The 21215-nt window shown below is 38.7% G+C and overlaps 2 protein-coding genes across 2 annotated transcripts in view; one reads left to right on the forward strand and one right to left on the reverse strand.

Moving 5' to 3' along the window:
- LOC140240819 (golgin subfamily A member 1-like) overlaps positions 1–10287 on the reverse strand; it is a 31092-nt gene extending 20805 nt beyond the window's left edge. The window contains exons 1-6 of the mRNA XM_072320589.1: positions 9628–10287; positions 8494–8650; positions 7435–7565; positions 4402–4521; positions 3341–3489; positions 2792–2903 (exon numbers count right to left, since the gene is read on the reverse strand). Of these exons, the coding sequence (XP_072176690.1) occupies positions 2792–2903; positions 3341–3489; positions 4402–4521; positions 7435–7565; positions 8494–8650; positions 9628–9846 (888 nt within the window). The 5' untranslated portion in view covers positions 9847–10287. The remainder of the gene's footprint in view (positions 1–2791; positions 2904–3340; positions 3490–4401; positions 4522–7434; positions 7566–8493; positions 8651–9627) is intronic.
- A 6240-nt stretch (positions 10288–16527) lies between these two features.
- Positions 16528–21215, forward strand: part of LOC140240574 (ATP-dependent DNA helicase DDX31-like) — a 48803-nt gene continuing 44115 nt past the window's right edge. The window contains exons 1-3 of the mRNA XM_072320335.1: positions 16528–16542; positions 16668–16880; positions 20077–20396. Coding sequence (XP_072176436.1) covers positions 16528–16542; positions 16668–16880; positions 20077–20396 — 548 coding nt within the window. The remainder of the gene's footprint in view (positions 16543–16667; positions 16881–20076; positions 20397–21215) is intronic.

Below are 21215 nucleotides of genomic sequence, written 5' to 3' on the forward strand. Positions count from 1 at the left end.
ACTGTTCAAATTGTTAGCTATTATATTGTTAGTCATTAGCAAGTTTTAATAAATGAAGAAAGAATGAATGTCAAAAAGATATTGAAAGAGAAGCTTGATATAAGATATGCAAAGACAGGATACAGAAGTATTTCACGAATTATGAAGATACTATCATGCTCCAATATTACAAGGCATATGATTTCCTTGAAATGATAGCCATACACATGTACAAATTATGTCAATGAAGCATTAGATATGAAGATAGCAGTTGATACCGATCACAATGGAACTTAAATACATCACGACAAAAATTAGTTTCTGTTGTGATTTACAGTCAAAGAAGAAATGTTAATGGGACTCGTCTTACTGTAAAAACATAATATGGATTAACTGAATGCAGGAATATGAAGTTTGAGGAAAATCAGACAAACTGTTTGAAAGTTATAAAGTTTTTAAACTTTAAGTCCATGTGCTGTCACTAGATAAGAGGCCTACACTGATTCATTATGTCACAGGAGTGGAACAATATAATGAAACATATATAGAATTCCAAAAATTTAATTTCTAGAAAAAATACACATTCCCTGAACTTGTTGCTGACAAATATTATGGGCAAAATTATCCTCTCTGCCTCCTTAAGGAGATATGTACTCTGTTCTGTCGTTAATGCACAAAAATGATCCCCTCCCCCTCAAAAAAAAAAAAAAAAAAAAGCTTTGCAAATGTATAACTTTTGAACCGATTGTCTGATATTCCTCAAATTTTTCCTCAAACTTCACAGGTGTGTGTTCTCCTAATATTCATGCATTCACTGAATCCATCTTCATGTGTGGATAAATTCTCCTTCAACCAAAATTTGTAACATGCATTCAGTGCAAGAAAAAAAAAAGAAGAAGAATGAGTTAGTCAAACCAGGAGGAACCTTATAATGTACAATGATGGCAACTCAAAGATAAAGAATTTATAAGAGCCTCTAAAAGTATGGTCTTTAGTAAAGAAGAAATCTGCTTTGAAAAGAAATCATGAAACGAAAACAACAGATGATCAAAAAATCTGAGTAGATTTAGAAAACTATTGGATAAAACCTTCAACCCCTTGATTGACAACAAACCTTGATTCAAATTGAAACCTCACATAAAAGCTGTTTTGGTCGCATGACTGATTTCTGTCTCACTGTGTTTATCCAAAGTGATTCCTTGTTCTGGGTAAATTCTCCATTTGGATGACAGATAATACTAACAGTTACCAGAAAACACAGCTAAAAATTCTTTGTTTGCTGTGTATATTTTTTTTTTTCTGTGACTGTCATATCCTTGCTGCATTCAGTGTTCAAATTATCAAACATCACGTTAAGGTCACACTTTTCCTTCCAGTTAAACTGAACTTTCACCATAAATCATTGCATATCACTAATTAATGGTGACCTATTTCTTTTTAATTATCTTTATCATTATGTTTTTTGCTTTGACAAATTATTTTGATGAATGGTGACATATCCAAACCTCAGAGTATACAAATGAGAATAAAGGGGTTAAATTGACTATTATGCGCAAAATTGCAAAGCTTGTGTTATACAAGTCTTTCAAATGTGAAATTGATGTCATGCAGAAATGATATGAATTAATGTGCATTTAGCAAGACTGAAGGGATACTTATATGAAGATTACTTTATCATGAAATGATACGGAAAAAGAAATAGTGTCATCACTGCAGTAAGCACAATCAAAAGCAAATGAGAAATACATGTACATTGTGGTAAAAAAAAAAATCACTGCAATCAATACTGTATGAATTGCACTGCATCAACACTAAATTAAATGCTCATCCCTTTCTACATGCTGAGGTATATAACATGCTTAAATGAGACATTGAATCAAGTATATAAGGATATTTACAAACTAATCCTAAGTATTTGAATACTGTATGTTCAAGTCAAACCATATCATGCATCAAATTACTTTGTATATTACAGAAAACTTAGACTTAAAATTTGAACAGATAAATATGCATTCATGAATATGTGGCATGCAGTTTATTTCTTTATTTTTTTTTTTTAAATTTCAAATAAAGAGGGAACGTTCATTAAATCTAAATCTGGCATTCACAACTTCATAAAGACAAGTCTACATATTTGTGCTGCGCTACAGCTACAGTGTTTCAAGCCATGCTTCATTTGCCTAAAAGCATCTCTCGTAAAATGCTTTTCTGTGAATTTCATACAAAGAGAGTGGGGTATATCATCTTTGAAAATTGTGCCTTTAGTGTTAAAGATACATAGGTCTGAATTTGAGGATCTGCCACATACTCAAGGTCAATGTGCATAAAGAAATGCAAGTACATAATGCCATAATTTGAAATGCATGACACAACAGCTCAACACACCCTACACATTTGGAGTATTGTTGGGAGAGAGACATTTTGGCCATCCATAATGGAATATACTGTACTCCTCTCCTGTAAGAGTTTTCTGTTTATTCTATCCTGGTATCAAACTTTCTTTTTATGTTTTCCTTCTCTATACACAATTTCCTCAGAATAGAGCCAAATTTGAGTGACACTGGCACATTCCAAATGTGATACAGCCTTTAACAAAAGTTCTGGAGCAAATGACAGCACATACGACTATTCTTTTGAGATTCTGTCAGTTTCCATTTGAGGTCAGTCTTACTTGCATGATGCATGGTAAAGTCATCTATGGCTCATATTGGACTTCAAACTTAACAGATGGCCACATCATGAACAGAATTGAACTTCTCTTTTTACTTTGGTGGGATTGAGTCGATCTGTTTTGGAATTCCACCATCCTTACCTCTTCCTGCTCCTTGGAAATTCCGTTCATGGCTTCCTCTAGTGCCGCCTTCTCCTTGCTCAGTTTGCGTAACAGATTGGACTGGTCGGCCTGCTCTTTCTTCAAACTGTCTCTGTGCAAGGAAAAAAGGGAAATCAAATGGCTGGGTAGATGTTGATGTTGCATATATCATCATCACACAACACAGAATTCGATACTCTCAGACTAAATACCAAATACTGCACACCATTTTAATGGAGTGATAATGTAACAATCTAATGATGATTACTAAAATCATAATTTTCTTTCTTCATATCTGTATCATGCACAGCCTCACTGAACTATCATTTTGTTAATTCTAGCATGACAACCATGAAGATAATGCAACCATAATTTGCTATGTTTGCTTTTTTGATCGTATCTTTTGTATCCCACAGAAACACTCTTCAAAAGATCCACTTTGGTTTCAGTGATGACTTTGTCATTTTGGTATTTCTGACTACATTTCAAAACAAAAACACAGAAATCAGAATGAAAATTATTCAGCAGTGGTTATCCCGGGCAAAATACCTTTCCTTGGTGACATCCGCCAAATTGGACTGAGCGCTGTAAAGATCACCCTCTACCGATGATAACTGTCTGCGTTTCTCCTCCAGCTGTTCAGTGGCATGCTCCAAGTCTGCCTTGCACTTGTGAAGTTCTTCCTGAGTGTTGACAAACTGTGATAACGATACCAAAAATTATTAACCTTTCATATCTCATCCATTTCTTGAGGTTAACCCTTTTTGTGCCAAGGATTTTTGGACAGTACGCACAACACTATGGGGTTTTCTGTGCCGATCAGTACTCAAAGCACACTAAGGGCTGATCAGAACAGTTCTGACTTGCAAGGTCAACAAGAGTCAATATGTGCAAGGCACCATATATGTAAAAGCTCACCAGCCAACATACTGCTGCAATGTAGCTCAAGATTGTTTTCACCAGATGATATAACATCTCCTTTCACAAGTGAGATAGAATCTCGACATTGAATCATCACGATATTCACTAAAAGAAAGACACCATACCTACAAACATACATTGATTCATACACTGCTGTGTTTACACATATATTTTTATTGATGATTAATTGCTCCCTTTCACATGCAAGATAAAATCTTGAGATTGACTCACTGGGAGATTCACTTTAATAGTGAAAGACATCATGCATGCACTGACCAACACACTGCTGAGCCAAATCTGTATTCACAGTCCCATTTCACATGTGAGTATATTGAGAAAGAGTGACGGGGGGTGGGGGGAACCCAGCTAGGGAGCACTGATTGATATTTACACAACATGGAAAAGGCATAACAGGTATTTTTGCACCTTGCTCAGCAGTTTTCCTTAATCATAAAAAAATCACGGCCATGACAACCAAGTTCCTTCTCTACAGTTTGTGTTATGCTCTTCCCAATATTCTACATACAACATACAGAAACTCAACAGGAATGACTAGCGACTAGTGACTACAATACATTTGCATAAATATTTCACAAGGGCACATAAGGTCATGCAGCACTGCTGACAAAGTGAACCAGTGGGCGGTGCCAGAAGAAAGCCACGCCCATCCGTTGCTTGGCTACACTCACCATGTGTTTCACTTTGGCCAGCTCCTGTACCTGGAAGCCCTGTAGCTCATCGTAGTCCTCCCTCTTCATAAACTGCTGCATCTCAGATTTCTTCAGCTTCTCCTGCAATTCTGCTTTTTCCTACAAAAGTGATAGATGTCAAAGAAAATAGGATACAGTCAATCTTGCATGATGATACATGTACATCATTAAGAAAAGAAAATGAGGCTATATTCAATTGAGCACATACCCACTTTTACTCTTGGGCCAACACTAGGATTTACATGCAAGTGGGAATAGAGTGTGTGACAAAGCCAGTTTGTTTGTTGGGTTTTTGTTGTATTTTTTTGGTCTGCATATGTGTGTTAGAGTGTTTGTTAGTGTGTGTGTGTGTGTGTGGGGGGGGGGGGGGGGGGAGACTCTTACTACATGGTAGAATGTTCTGAAGAATGGTGCCGGCATACTAGTACATCATAGATATGTTAGCTCGAGATACAAATGTACATTCCCTGGATATACAGATGATACAATGGTGAAGAGAATTCCTACAAAATCCCTGCAGCTCCATGGAAAATGATGCATCGAGAGAAAAACAATGCACTCATTCATAAAAAAACAAAAATTCTACAAGTTTCCCCACTCTAACTAATAACATCATTAGCACTGCAATATGGATATATACTACACACAACCCAGGCTTCATGGGATAAATTGACTCAAGACAGAATCCTTACAAATTCACTCACATTGTCTTTCTAGTCATATTACTCTGGTTTGAAACAATTGTGGGCATAAATTCTTTTCAGTCCCGGGTGACTTATGTAGAGTGACGTACAAATTAAAATACATATGAATACATATTATTCAGGATGCTTAATAAACATTAACATTTTAATTGTATCATTTTCAAGATATTCAAAAATTGTGTTTGTTTGTTTTTTTTTCCTCAGGAAACAATTCAGTGGTAATTCATTCGGAATGCAAACCAAAATAAAGCTATATCTACAAAGTATTACACACACATTTAGCTTTTACGTAATCATGAATTCTCACATACCCATGACAACTGACTGCTAGGAAGAAAGCAAACAAGCATGCATTCATATTGCAGGTATGTGAAACCTGATGCTACAATGAGCCTCCTTTGGTGTCTGTCTGTCACCTTTTAGGGTTCTCTGCCCCTCCTCCATCTCCAACCCCAATCAAGTTAGCTGCTTTCAGTTCAGTTTATAACCATAGTGAGTGGTTTATGCTACAACGGCTAGAACAGCTGCCAGAATATAAATCCACACATCCCCCAATAGTGATAATCTCATAATACACTGGCTAATTCAATTAATCACATTTGTGGTGTTTGGGTGCCTTATGCGCAAGCCGGGTGCAGATTATCTTATTGCACATATGTAAAGTCATTGTATGTTAAACCTCGCAAGGTGAGACTGTATGAGGTGTGTGTGTGTAGAGTTGTGGGTGTGTGCATGTATATGTCATGTGTGTGCATGTATGTGTGCATGAGTGTGTGTATGTTGGGCGTGGATACATGCACATGTACAGGATTACACTGCTTAAAGGGTGTGTACAGTTCTGGTCGAGGTGAGAATTTAGCTTTTAACGTTTTGCGAGATATTCAGAAACCACTTTATGAGATGTCAAAGAGCATGCAGTTCTAAGGGGTATCAAAAGTTTATTCGATGAAAATCGGTTTTGAAATGGCCGAGATATCCAAAAACAAGGTGAAACAAAGAGATCCTAATAAAGTTGTGGCATGTCGCCTTTTATTCTTAGCTCTTTTTGGGATATCTCAGCCATTTGAAAACTAATTTTCATCAAATAAACGTTGAATCCTTCTTAAAATTACATGCTCTTTCATATTTCATAAGAGGCTTTTCATTATCTCACATAGGAATGCTCAAAACATAAATCCCCACCTCAACCAGTACTGTACAGTCCCTTTAAAGATCAAGGGCATGGTATAAAGAGTATTTCTTCACAAATGTTACAGGAATAATGTAGCTGTCATCACAGGATATAGCAGTGTCAGACATTGACAATCGCACAAAGACTACATGGGGTGTCTAGCTTTGACAAACATCCCAGGACAAGTTCCAGTATAGGTACGACAGTTATCCCAAAAAGAAAGGTGCTAGAGAGTAAAAGCACACACACACGTGGGAAACACACTCAAGCATGTAGGAGTAGAGGTACCTCTGTGATGAGAGAGGTGTAGAAAGAGCTTGGAGTTGGTCAATGACAATGAACTCCCATGAGAGAGCCAAATTTTGGAACTAAGTTTCATCTAATTGCATAGTGTGTGTAATGTTCATGCCATAATATGGCATGAAGTTTTCAGTGTACAATGTAAGTTTATATTATAAACTTACATTGTACACTGAAAACTTTGTGGCTGTAATATACATAGAAGTCATACTGCCCTTATCTATGAATTGCCTCCATACAAACTACGCTTTTTACTTACTGGATAATTAAGTTAATCTTCTATGGATCTCTTGTATTAGTAAAAACATATATTTTATAATGACCACATCATATACCACTGTCTACAACAGACAAAAAAAAAAACAAACATATAACAGCTGCATAAGAGAAACAGCCTTTAACACTCCGGAACAAACTGTAGCATTACAACAGACATTGCCTGTACCAAACTGAAAAAGTCATTAAATAGCCACAGCAGGTCGTAGCAACCATAACAGAACGAAACATACTGTAATGGACTTAACATCTCATTATCATGACAGATTGTGCAACATGTCAACTAAGCTGTGAAAATGACCAGGGGCCTGTTTCATAAAGAGTTGCAATTGATCTTACGCTCAATTTATTGAGTGTAACTCGGGAAATCAAGCATTACGTTCAATATTGAGCATAAGTTCTGTTTCATGAAGACACTTATGCTTGATTTCAAGAAAAATCAAGTGTAACTTTCAGCAGATTGAGCCTTACTTGCCCTCAACCGCAAAGTTGTTCATGAAATGCAATTTGAGATTGATGACAATTCACGCTCAATCTTCATGAATTAGGCCCCAGATTTACCTTTTCAAGACTGGCCATCTTGTCTTCCAGCTCATCCTCTTTCTTCTTGATGGCCAGGTTGAGTTTTTCAGCCATCTTGGCTCTCCTAGCCTGGAACTCCTCGTTGATTTCCTGGACTCTCCTTGCAGCATCTTTAATATTACGATAAAAGTTGATATCCTGATATAAATTTTTAAAGACAGGCACTGAACATCTAAACAAAACAGATCATAGACTTTGTGAGACATGCGTTTATCCTACCAAATGTGTGATAAAAAGACAGACACACATCACATCTGATGAAAGATGTGTCTGTTCTACAAACTAAACCATAGGCTGTGTTTCAGCACTAAAAAGCCAACCTAGCCTTTTGCAAAGACAGCTCGCAATAATTTGTGGACTCGCACACAGTGATCAAAGCGAGCTGTGACTGTGCACATTCATAAATTATTGCAAGCTGCCTTTGTAAAAGGCTAAAGCGAACCGTACCGTGCCATACCAGATTGAGAGCGTTCGCACACTTTACAGAGATAGTGCAACTCATAAGTTATTTTTGGAATCGCGTCAGAAGGGTCACACATTTTGTAGAAACAGGGTCATTCATCTTACCGCTTTAAGCTACATACAGGTGTCCTAAATAAAGAGAACCAACTCTTTGCATTATGATGTAGTGTCTGTTACGCACATTTCTCTCATGTCAACAGCTGGTATGGTACGTTTTTGGACCACATTGTATTCGAGCACTCTCTGGCATAGGAGTACATCGTGTATAATACAGCACGGTACACCTTTGGAGAACACTCCAATGTACCACATGCATACATTCTCAAGAGCTTGCCTTAGATCATCACTATATTTCGGTGGCAGTATTCTGAGAGCTGAAAAAGGCATATTATGGGTGGAATGACAGTATTTTCACCTCTCCCGCAATAGACCTGCACAGTAATACAATTTGGAGAAAAACAGTATTTTTCATCAAACCTGGAGTATTTGGAGTAAAAAAAAAAACATGACAAACAAAACAAACACAAAGCAATACAAAATGCTGCTAAAAAGGGCAGTTGGCATCTCTGCTCTTACCCTCTTTGTGCTTGTCCAGCTGGAGTTGTGATTTCTCCTTGTCTCGTACTGCTTCCTTGAGGAGCAGGGAGTACTCGTCCAGTTTGGACTCCAGCTTCCGCAGCTGTTCATCCTTCTTGGCCACCTCCCCCTGGAGATTCTCCAACCTGGCATCATTCTGGAGCAATAATAACAATAACAACAACAATGAGGAGTCAAATTAATGATTCTTATGTCATTCCAACATAGTCGGTTGAGAATAAGGGCGTTATTAGAAGTAGTCTCGAACACTATGGCCCGAATTCACGAAGGTGGTACAAATGAAACCATGGTTTAAACCATGGACAAAAACCATGGAATGCCAAGTGTTGTATGCGATATTTCGTCAATGAAATGATTATTTTGTAAAGAAATGACAACATTTTGTAACTAAATGAACATTTCGTCCACGAAATGATAATTTCGTTAACGAAACAGTCATTTTGTCGACGAAATGACCAATTTCGTAACGAAATATTCTGTTTGACACTTGGCGCTCCATGGTTTTTGTCCATGGTTTAGACCATGGTTTTGTTTGTACCACCTTCGTGAATTCGGGCCTATGGGTTTAGTGGCAACTTAATGCCCTTCTCATTCTCACCCGACGATTACATTCCAATTTTCCGCAAACCTCTACGACATCAGATGCTCTTCACAACCAGAATGCTTGCCAAAGGCTTACTCCTGCCTTGGCCAATGCCTACCTGTACTCACTGATTGCCCAACACTAACAATTGATGCCTGCAAACTTGATCCCAGGCAGGGTGCTACACACCCACTTGGCCCCCATCCAGGGCAGTTATACTCATTCTCAAGCAAGTAAGATGAATAGGCACTTGCATGTAAAATTATGAAAGACTAGTCCAGAGTAGACTAGGGCAGGTGTCTATGGAAAGCATGTGTTTATAGCAAATCAGCTAGTCCTCAATGGGTTAAGGGCAGAGAGACCTTGTCCTAAAGCCTATTGGGGCAAGCATGATATCTAATGCCCTGCTAAGTCCTGAAAATGTATTGTAAAGGGCAAGGTTCATTGAAGGGCATATCAGTTGGTCCTCGGGAAAAATACATTCATATGTTAGCATACATTTGTCTTTCATGAAAAGAAATGATTCCCACCTGCTTGTGTGTAAGTGGACCACCAGCAACACCAGCAGCAGTTGACGATGCCCCACTCAGACTGGAGGTGCTACCCCAGGAATTCAGGCTGGTTGAGGACTCGCCGGCCCTCCTCAGGCTCTCTCGGCGCCCCTGGCCCGTCTGGCTGGTGCTGCGCTTCAAGTCGTTTTCAGCCACACCCTCTTCCTCCACGATCTTCTTCTTTAGCTTGGCAAACATGGCTGCTGGTCTCTCTGCAGCGGTCTACCACAAAAATCTTCCGAGATATATCTCCCTACCTTCTACTCATGTGTGGTATTGCGTGGTATATGTGACACTTGGAAAACTAACTGGATACTAGCAGCTCCTTGGTGCTGTTGGTTTTTCCTCCTCTTCTGATGAAATTTGAACCGCACAAGCGATGCTATGACAACTGTCCATTCGTCAACCTCCTGACAGTATACACAGCTAGAGCAGCCGGCTTGCTTGACGACATCAATTCAGTTTATCTGTGTGCTGTTGTTCTTACCAATGCTCTCACTGTGTGCCAGCTGTAACGGTATGCAGGTGTTTGATGGATAAGTGTGCTTGCGCAGTTTACTGTTCCATATCAGTCATGACAGCAAGGTTTCCACAACACTGAAGGGTGAGCATAGGCAACATTGGATCGGGGCAGTGTGACGTGATAGGTTCTGTAGCGCTGTTGTGAGAATAATAAATGGATGGGGAAGGAAATGTATAAAAGTGAGATCGTTCATAATTTCAGCCATAAAAATTTTCATTAATATAATTCTTCCCTTTAACATCAGAATCTGGTATGAACATATGCTGTATGATACTAAAATAGACAAAGAAGTGAAAAATGCAGAGATAAGGAAAAACAGTACAGTGCCTACTGGAATCTACAGCTGGTAGTAGATAGAGAGAGAGAGAGAAACAGGGTCATAGGAAGGAGAAAGAAAGATATTATTGGTCACAAGAAAATTAATAGAAAAGTCATCAACACCTAATGACTTGCACCTCTTTTTGTTGTTAACCAATAACAAAGAAGGGAGAAATAACTGTAAACCTGTACAATTGCACTGGGAAGAAAGGAGTAAAACAGGTAGAAATTGTTGATTTTTCAACAAACATATGCAAAAAAAAGTATAGAATTTGATTAGCTTCATTCTGTAAGAGCTTTATAAAACTGCTAAATACAAAGATGTTATTACACGAGACAAAAACAGAGGAATTTGTAAAAGCATCGATGGGAATAAGAATGCAATACTGCTGATTTCTGCATTCCTGTTAGAATTAAAAAATTAAAAATACCAGTTAAATATAAAAAGGAAAAAAGAAAAAAAAAAGAGAGACTCCAAATCATAACCTTTGTGAAAATACACAAAAGTTTACAGTGTCATCAGCTGTACACAGGTACAGTGCTTCTGCATGGTGAGATGCAGAAAAGACTTGGAAAATGAACAGAACAGGAAGAAATCTATTTAGGACCCAAACTTCTTAAACAGGAAGTACATGTACGACCTGACCCCCTACGGGGGCAAACAGGAGCCTACAGTGTTTATGCTACAAACGTCTATTATGGTTTCTCCACACTCAGAGAGAGGGCTTTCCTGTACCTGTGTTGTGCTGACAAAGCAGAGGTAGAGACAAACACATTAGTCTCAGCAATCTGGGGCTTACTCCAGGGAGCTCACTAACCAGACAACATGGTACACATGTAGTGTGTCACACATTACTCAGCATCACTGTATACTATTCTTAAAATTTGGAAAGTCAGCACAAACTTACATAATTTGTCCCAGGGCGCCAAACATTCGCACATTAAAATCTGGGAGGTTCAAAAGCTATTGATGAGGGAAACCCCCCATGTTACATGCATCTAAGTACCGGTACTCCAATTCCCCTCAAAGGGACTAGGCAATAGTACTTTGGCTAAGGACACAACCACTGCTGCCAGGGGACTTGAAAAAAAGAAGATCAAAACTGAGGATCTGTGATTTCATCCACAGAACCACATCCTAATCTTCATTGTTATCCCTGCCATCATATTCAATATACTGAACAGGTGGCTGCCATTGCAGTATTGCAGCAGCCAGCCAGAGTAGTGTATTGAATGGTACACTGTACAGTGTATTTATTCCAGATGGTTTTGGTCACCTGAAATGTCCAGGTACCATGCTATCTGAGTATGTACCAGGTATGTGAACAAGTCATTGAAACACGTTAAACAGCTCCTGGAATATTGCGAAATCATAAAATTCAAAACGACCCCCCCCCCCCCCACCTCCTCCCAAGCTAGGCCTTTTTTTTTTTTTGTCACTGATAATTTATGCACTGTGACTTATCTTAATAATTTATAGAATCTTGTGTGTGCACCAGTATGCTGGACAACGCTACAAAAGTATGTGGGTACACTTACAATGTACATGGTGTACATCTCAACAGGCATTATACTGGACATTATGACATCTTGGAAACTGAATACAAGACTGCATTCAAAGACATAGGACATGTCAAAGATGATCAAACTGTATCCTTAGAACTGGTAAATAATATTTCCCCTGGTTTCTCAGTCAGAATCAGGGAATTTCAGAAATATGCAATGCACGTTTACAAGATCAGAGCTGCAACTACAAGTATCAAAACTGTAAGAAAAGTAGATTGGTACAATTAAGTATCAAAACTGTAAGAAAAGTAGATTGGTACAATTGTTGGTTTTTTTTTTTAGGTGTGAATTTAATGAGTTGATCCTTTTTTAAACATAGACTGCTTTTTGTTTATTTGTTTGTTTTTTAATCACAGACAACTCTATTTTACAGTAAAACGTTAAACTGCTTTTGCATTTATATATAGAGCTCCGCTCATTACAGGTAAATGTGCTAATGCTCATTCTGCAACTGAGGCAGCCACCTGCCTGGTGCACAGGTTCAGTATAGACAACACACTGAATCACCTAGAGGGAATGAGCTATGCTAGCCATCAAGTGAATGCACATGAACAGATGATAATAGCATTTCCAGAATGAGCTGTGTTTCATCTATTTTATTGTTCATCTGTCACCTTTGAAGTGATGACTGATTTGAAAAACAAGTAAGCCTTAGATACCAATTGTTGTGTGTATATCAAAACTATAGTCAGGCTGCTCTTTTTTTCAGTCAAATATTAATGTGCACAATATATGACGTACAAATTTATGTGCACATCACAATTTTATCATGAGTCTGATAATGCCCTACTTTTTGCCTCCGAACATTCTTTTTCTGATCATTTATAATATGTAAAGATCTCTTGAATTACATGTACAGTGTGCATAGTTTTATTTCCAGTCCAATATATTTTACATGAAATTCATCTCTCTTGTCCATACTGACAAGCTTAATTCATACATTGTACCACTTTTAGAAGAAGACATCCAACAAGAAAAGTATTCCCACAACAAACATTACATTAACTTTACATGTCAATGCTAAATATTATTATGGGCTTCAACAGCTGGATATCAGTTTTCACAGGAATGGATGTGATGCACAAAATTATGAAAATACAAACACCACCACTGCTTAATATGACTTGCATCTCTGCAAACATTGCTGCATAGCGTCTCAACTTTCTTTGGTGAGACTTAATAGTGGGAATATGATGTATTTGTACCTATTTAAAAGTGAAAAGCAAAGAGCAGCAATTGAAAAGGTTTCCAGCTTTACACTCACCACAGGATCACAATGCACAGAGCTAGTATGATGTCTACACCGTATGAAGCAGTATCTGTCCTGTATTGTTTAATATCGGAATGAAGTTCTACTTCCATTGTTCACTTGTGAACAGTAACAAACAGGATCGGATGTACTGATTTGTAACATTGTTGTATTTCATACATTTGCGCATTATCGTGTAACTTCTAAAGTAGGTTAAAAAATACACTGTGTCACTGTACCTAAAGACAGTTGGGTATAACAACTGAAGAGGGAAGGCAATTCCATTCTTTCTTTCTTTTTTTTTTATGGTTCTTGGGAAAAATGAGTATGCATGGACGTTTGTCTGGACATGCTTGACACAAAACTGGTTAGTGGTGGTTACAAATGTATGTCCAAGTCTGATCTGGTTTTCCTTCACCACATCAGAGAGATGTAACGTTAGGACTAACTTGGTTAGGGCCTATTCTGGAATGTCCTTTTATTTTTTTTTTTTTTTTTTTTTTGGGGGGGGTCGTGGATCATCTTGTATAAACAGGTACCTACTTCGGGAAATCTGCCTTTCTTTTTGGAAAGGAAACCAGCCCAAGGGGGTCTCTTGTACACTCGAGTCTTGCCCATATTAGGTGTTGCCTGTTGGTGATAAACCTAGCTGCTGTTTTGGACCCTCTCAAGGTTGTTGATATTCATAGACGTAATTGTGTAAGAAGAATCCCTGGATGATAAGTATGACTAAGGAATGGTATGGTTTCAGTATGGTTGGTTCAGAAGTGAGCTCCCCCGACTCTCATCTACTGTATCACACATTCTCTCGTCAACCCCTCAAACAATTTGACGTCAGCTGTACAGTGTTATCTGTTGTGTTGTAAAAATAGTTGCAGCTGCAGCTGCACAGTAACTTTATAACAAGATCGTTGTCCGTTACTTGAGGCCGAAGTAACCTAGCCAGACAGCAACGGCTTCAAATCATAATCATAATACTAGGGCTACTCAATAGATTTTACAAACACCCTGACTTCTGAGAAAAAGTTATCTATCGACTGACGTCCATGCAGCGCAGCACAGTAGTGGAAGTCATACTTTACCCTCGTTTGTGCAGACATTACCTGATAACCAATTCTTGTTCCTCTGTTCAGTTCCGTCTGCTCTTGCTAACGTTACAGTAGGCCCTAACGTATAGTTCTACACACGAACTGCCATGTTGGAACTGCCAACTCGTCGCGTTTTCTATCGTTCTCATCACAGCTCGCCTTATGACCTGCCTGCGAGCCCCACCGTCCGTACCAGCACCATAGACTCTACCGTTTATACTAACAGTGTACAGTACCTGTCTCACGATCCTCGCTATATGACACACACACTGCATTACGTACGCTACGTACGTACCAGTACATAATGCACGTAGAGAAAAGATCACAATCCTCAGCTGCCGTGTTGTTCTGATGACGTCATGACGGCTGACGAAGGCCGAGGATATCCTGAGGTCACGTGGGTTTTCGGGACAGCCCCTTTGACTTCTTCGACTACGACGATGAGATGAACGCAAGGTTGTACTCGACCGAAAGATCGGTCTGTATCTTGTCGTCGGGGATATGTTCCTTGGAGACTACGTCTGGCTTCACGGAGAGGAGAGCCATAAAAGTATTAAAAAAAAATGAGTAAAAAAGCTCCGGACAGACAGATTTTCCTTTTCTTTCTTTTTTTTTTTTTGTGTGTCTACGGTTGTACCTGATTAAATCAGTATAGCTATAGCCTATAAACCTTCTCGTCTGGTTAAAAAAAGTTAAGAAAAGAAAAAAAAGTTCTCTTTCATTCTTTATTATAGTTATCACTCTGACTTCGTTCTGCCCGCCGTGTTAAGCGCGTTCGTCTTCTGCAATATGTCAGTAAGTCGTCAAACAATAATTGTGGGTTTTAATCAAGTCAGTGATATGATAAAAAAAGTATGCAAAAAAAAATAATTGTAATAGTCTACATAACAACAATAATGATGACAATGATGACGATAATGATGACAATGATAATCATCATCATCATAAACATCATCATCATCATCGATAGTATACAGTATGTCACCCCAAAATATACAATCAGATTTTCCTATTGATAACTTCCAATATGATAAAACTGTCTGAATGTTTAATATTTCAGGGTCTTAAGATATAACATCTTACCTATATTTCGCAAAAAACAAAAAACAAAAACAAAACAAACATTCAATTTGGTTAAGTGGTCACAGAGAAATGTGGATCGTTGTAAATCATGTTATGGGTCTGATTCTTCCAAGTTTAGCACTCGGATGCCTTTGGAACTGCATATTAATGTGTGAACACAAAGGACAGAACTTGGAAGCTTAAAGCAGATGCACAAATATTCTGTGAAAATTTTCTGAATTCAAACCCCATCAGTAAAACAGTTGAAGAAAATTGGTGTAACTTCAGAGATAAGATGCATGACCTGATCAACCAGCATGTACCTTCAAAAGTCACGTCCGGTAAACCACATGTTCCTTGGCTTACATTTAAGCTTAAGAGATTGTGTCGTAAAAAGGAGAAATGTTATTTAAAGGCAAAAAATCTTGGAGGGCAAGATAGATGGGACAAATACAAGCAGATTAAGAGGACGGTCAATAAGAAACTCAGAAACGCACAACGGGCATACATATCCAAGCTCTCTGAGGCAGGTAGTAAGCAGTTTTGGAAGTATATTAAAACTAGACGGAAGGATAACATAGGAATCCGAAGTCTTAGATCTGGAAACCGCACTGTCACTGATGATCAAGGGAAAGCGGACATACTGGCCGAACAATTCCAAAGTGTTTTCACTAAGGACAGTAAAGAAGTACCCAATCTTTTACCAAGTAATGTACCAGACATGCCTGAAGTTGATATTACCGTCAGTGGTATTATCAACTTGATGAATAAATTGGATGTTTTAAAAGCAGCAGGCCCGGATAATATCCCAAATTGTATTTTGAAACTTACAGCCGAACAAGTAGCCCCAGTCCTCCAGTTCATATTCAAACAATCCTATGATCAAGGACAACTACCCGAAGACTGGCGTAAAGCCAATATTGCTGCTATCTACAAGAAGGGTGACAAGAACGAACCAGTTAACTACCGTCCTATATCTTTAACTAGTGTATGTTGTAAACTGATGGAACATATACTGGACAGCCAACTGATGAAACACCTTTCTACAAACTCAATCATCACTGATTACCAACATGCCTACAGATCAGGTAGGTCATGTGAAACCCAACTGGTAGCTACTATCCATGATCTTGCCTCAAACTACAACAATAAAGATACATGTGACATTGCCGTCCTTGACTTCAGTAAAGCTTTTGACGTCGTTCCACATCAGAAACTACTACAGAAGCTTCACATGTACGGTATCCGCAACAAGAACCTTGCCTGGATGAAATCCTTCCTGACATGCCGTCACCAAAGGACAGTCATCAACGGTAAATCATCTGACTGGAAGCCAGTACTGAGTGGTATACCACAAGGCACTGTGCTCGGCCCCCACTTGTTCATCTTATACGTCAACGACCTCCCAGAAGCAGCCAACAGCACAGTGAGGTTGTTTGCAGATGACTGCATAGTCTACCGTACAATATCTAACCCCTCAGATGAAAAATTTTTGCAAGAAGATCTCGACAATCTAGTCACATGGGCAAACACATGGGGAATGAAATTCAATGCAACGAAATGCTCCATCATGAGAATCTCCAGAAAACGCAACCCAGGGCATACCAAGTATACTCTCTTTGGCGAACACCTCCAAGAAGTCGACAATCACCAGTATCTAGGGATCTACATAGAAAATAATCTGAAATGGGATAAACAGACCCAACACTCCGTCAATAAGGGTACAAGGGCTTTAAACTTCATAAGAAGGAATTTCCATCACTGCTCCAAAGCAGTTAAAGAACGACTTTATCACACCTTAGTAAGACCCCATCTTGAGTACGCATCCATAGCATGGCACCCCGGCACCGCCAAGAACACCAAATCACTTGAAATGGTACAGAGGCGTGCAGCCCGTTTCATAACCGGAACCTACTCCAGAGAGTCTAGTGTGACTAACATGATGACCACACTCGGCTGGATCCCCCTAGAAGACAGAAGACAACATCTACGCCTCATCAGCTTTTACAAGCTCATCCATGGTGAACTTGACCTATTAGATCTCCACAAATACGCCTCAAAGAAAGTAACCAGGCTACGACGGACACACGATAAGCAGTATGACCCCATATCGACCTTCATTTCCACAAGCCAGCTAGCACACTCATTCTTCCCAGATGTAATTTCCCTTTGGAACAACCTCCCAAAAGAAATAATATTATCCAAGAGCACAGAAGTCTTCAAAACCAAACTAAAAAAGTCAAAGCTCTCATAAAACAAAAGAAATTTGTGTTACCACTCTCGTCAGCCCTGAGTTACCCTTCCTAGCGGAGGTCTTCGGGGATAACAACTACAAGGAACTACAAGGTACAAGGAGGGAAGGGATTCCTGACATGCTCTACAAAAATCCTCATTTTCTTTGACCACAAAAGCAAATCGGATGGGGCTTTCTGCAAGATGTGGGTAATAAGTTATAGTTTCATACCCTGAAATTGTATTTGGATTGAATCATATGATTTTTAAATTTATCGTTGCGGAGGATCCTGTTTGTTTGTTGTTTTTGTTGTTGTTGTTTTTTTTTTTTTGGGGGGGGGGAGGAGACATACGGTATACAATTCAATAGATGTACGTTTGTATCTGTTGTATTGCACGCATATTGCTGTATTCTTTATTCATATTTCGACTTGGCAAAGCAACCTGTGGAACAATTTGATGTTGTTATATACATATGGATTCAGAAATGTTAAACATTGGAGACTGACACTACAAAATTTTGCATGCAGGAAGCAATGTGAGAAAATCAAAACCAAATGACTCAAGTATACCCATGATCAATCGACAGTCGCATGTGTGTTACCTATATTTGCATTTTCACATTAGAAGGTGTTGTTTAATCGCTAGATGTAAAAGTTAAATATATTTCCTTCCTCCTTTTTGCCCATTTTCTCATTCTTCATGCTTCATTTCTCACTCTCTTTTCTGATTTATTCTTCATCTTCTCTACTATTATCTTTCATCTCGGATCCATGCCCTTACTCTTCCTTCCTTCCTTTACTAGTCTCTTTTCATTCTCCCTCTCTATCTTTCTTTTTTTTTCTAGCTCTTCTACTTTTTATTTCTTCACTCATGATATTACATTCTTAATGTTACATATTTTTTTCTTTTTTCTTCTTTTACAACTTATTTCACTGTGTAAGCAAGAGTTGTCAAATGGTTCAGTGTTTCTCATACTAATATGGGAACGAAGGTCTTTCTTCAACAAATCTGTAAATATCAATCGTCGCAATCTCTAAGAAAGTGCATTTTTGTGAAATTATTCGAAGAGAAGGCTCCCCCGGTCAGCGGATGTAGGCAGCTTAATAAAGGACAGAATCCACTTTGAAAATTTGCCGCCATCCCACGTCATTTCAGGAGAAATTCTTAATTAAGCAACGACTTCAAGAAGATGAAGGGAAATACATGTAATGAACACGACAACAGTGAACTCGCGATGGATGGCAGCAAACAAGAACAATGATTCCTTTTTTTTTATCGTCAACTACGTCTAGAAGCAAAGACTAGCCTACTACAGCTGGATATGAAACAACGTGTTCCGTCACCGCTGTCGTCCACTGGAACATATATGCGATTACAATTTCGTCGACATTGGCTTTAAAAATATCAGCAGTATGGGAGACGATGACTCAGGATTAGTTTTAAATTTGGTGTCAAACGTGGAGCCCACTAATAAGGTATGTTTATCAAACCTGACTGGATTTGGTCATGTAGTGTTGTCCTGCCGCGACTTGTTCAGTCCCACCTACTGACATAAATGTTTGAAAAATCTAATCCCGCATTATATGTGCATGCATAGAACCATTCTACAGGAACGACGCTCGTGGGCCCGCGCGCGCGCCTGCCTGATGCGGGCTGATGTCTGAGTGATGAGATGAGAGAACATCTTTAATTCCATAAGGGAACATATTGCACTTGTGATGATTCCATCGGTGATGGATAGATACAATGTTAACAGTTGTTGGTTTCGTACGGCCATACCACGGCCACGGCATGCAGCACGGGGCTGGTGAAAAATGTGCAAGAATCTTCTGCCTGGAGTGAAGGAGGAGGAGCTAACGTTTACAGAGAGGGAGGTATTGAATATGGACTGTGATGATTTAGTTATGATAGTTAGCTATTTAAAAGCTGAATAAATTTAACAGTGTTTGAAAAAGAAAAACTGTGTGATTCTGATAATTGCCTGTTTGTGTGAAGTTAAGTTTCACCCTTTGATTTTAAGCAGTTTTAAATTAAATCATTAGTCATCCCCATATATATATATGTAACTATACACAGCCCAGTCGCTGTATGTAGCGCAACAACAGCGTATTAACAGCGTCTGGTCGGACTACTCCATATGTGAGTGAAACTAAGTAAATTGAGGGCAGCGGATGCTTAGTCACATGATTTTTTAATTTCTTTTATCCACAGTTAAACATGGACAACAAAAATTCAATTTTAACTTTGTTTCTGCAGCTGAGTTGAAGAAATGTGAAAATACAGCCTTCCACTGGCAATCCAGGGTTTTAGCATGGGCAGATTTCCACTTATGAGCATCATCACAATTAATTTGTGAATGTATTTCTTGATATCACTTTCCCTCACAGGTTTCCTTTTCTACAAGGCAAGCACCACAGAGGAAGAAAACATCAAAGAACAGGAAGTCACACTTGGGTCATCAAAGTGTTTCTCACAGTTACCATGGCAACTCCACCTCCCAAGAGCAGCCTGATGCAAGTGGAAGCTCCAGACACAATTTCAGCTTCAACTTCCCAACTGGGAAGTCCAGCGTGAAACGGGAGGGTAGAGCTCAACAAGGCAAGCAGGATGGGGTTGATGGAAAAACCAAACAGATGCCAGCCCAACCCTCAAACAACATAATTTCATCCCTCTTCCGACACAACCCTGATATTCCCCAGGTTCATGTGTGAGTATATGGGGGGTGGAATTCTTCAGAGGGGTCCTCATAACTGATCCAAAGTGAAAATTTGTCTTTACATACAAATGTTCCAGAGTGATACAAATTTTTCTGTTGCTGTTGTTGTTGTTTTCTTTTTTGTTCCTTTATCTGTCTTCTTTTTATTAATTTTTTATTTTTGGTTCAGTCTTTTCTGCCAGTAAATATTTTCTTGCATGTTGTTGTAACAGTTTTCTCCTAATGTTGACTATCTTTGCATGCTGTGTCACAGAAAGAGTTGAGTACTTTAACACTTTCTGCGCCAGGGACTATGGACAGTGTGTACAATGCTATAGGGTTTTCTGTGCCATTTGGCACTCAAGGCACACAAAGGTTGAACCTGTATGCTTTCTTTCCTGGGGTATTAACTAAAACCCTCTGTCAGACAGTTGATTTGAATGGACACTTGTCTTTTCAAAGTATAGGGCATTTGTCTGAATACCCATGCAAGCAAGTGAAAAAAAAAAATGTTTTGTTTTGTTTTTGTTTTTGTTTGTTTTATTTGGCAGGGGTAAGTTGAAAGAGATTTGTAAAGGGCATTTTAAAACCAACAATGAACTCTGATTAGAGATTTAATTAAGCAAACTCACGAAATCCTTGATATTCTGTTAATAAGAAATTACTGTTTATACCAGGATTGTGAAAACCCCATGTGATTTGCTGGTGATAAAGGCCACAAAAAATATATGAGAAAAAATATTGACAGGACTTGAGGCATACTGAGATTGTGTGCACATATATTGATGTTCAAAATCAATGGAGGATTCGAAGTTTTTTTATTGTGGGAAC

The sequence above is a fragment of the Diadema setosum genome, chromosome 17 (genome assembly GCF_964275005.1).
Source record: "Diadema setosum chromosome 17, eeDiaSeto1, whole genome shotgun sequence".
Lineage (NCBI taxonomy): Eukaryota > Metazoa > Echinodermata > Echinoidea > Diadematoida > Diadematidae > Diadema > Diadema setosum.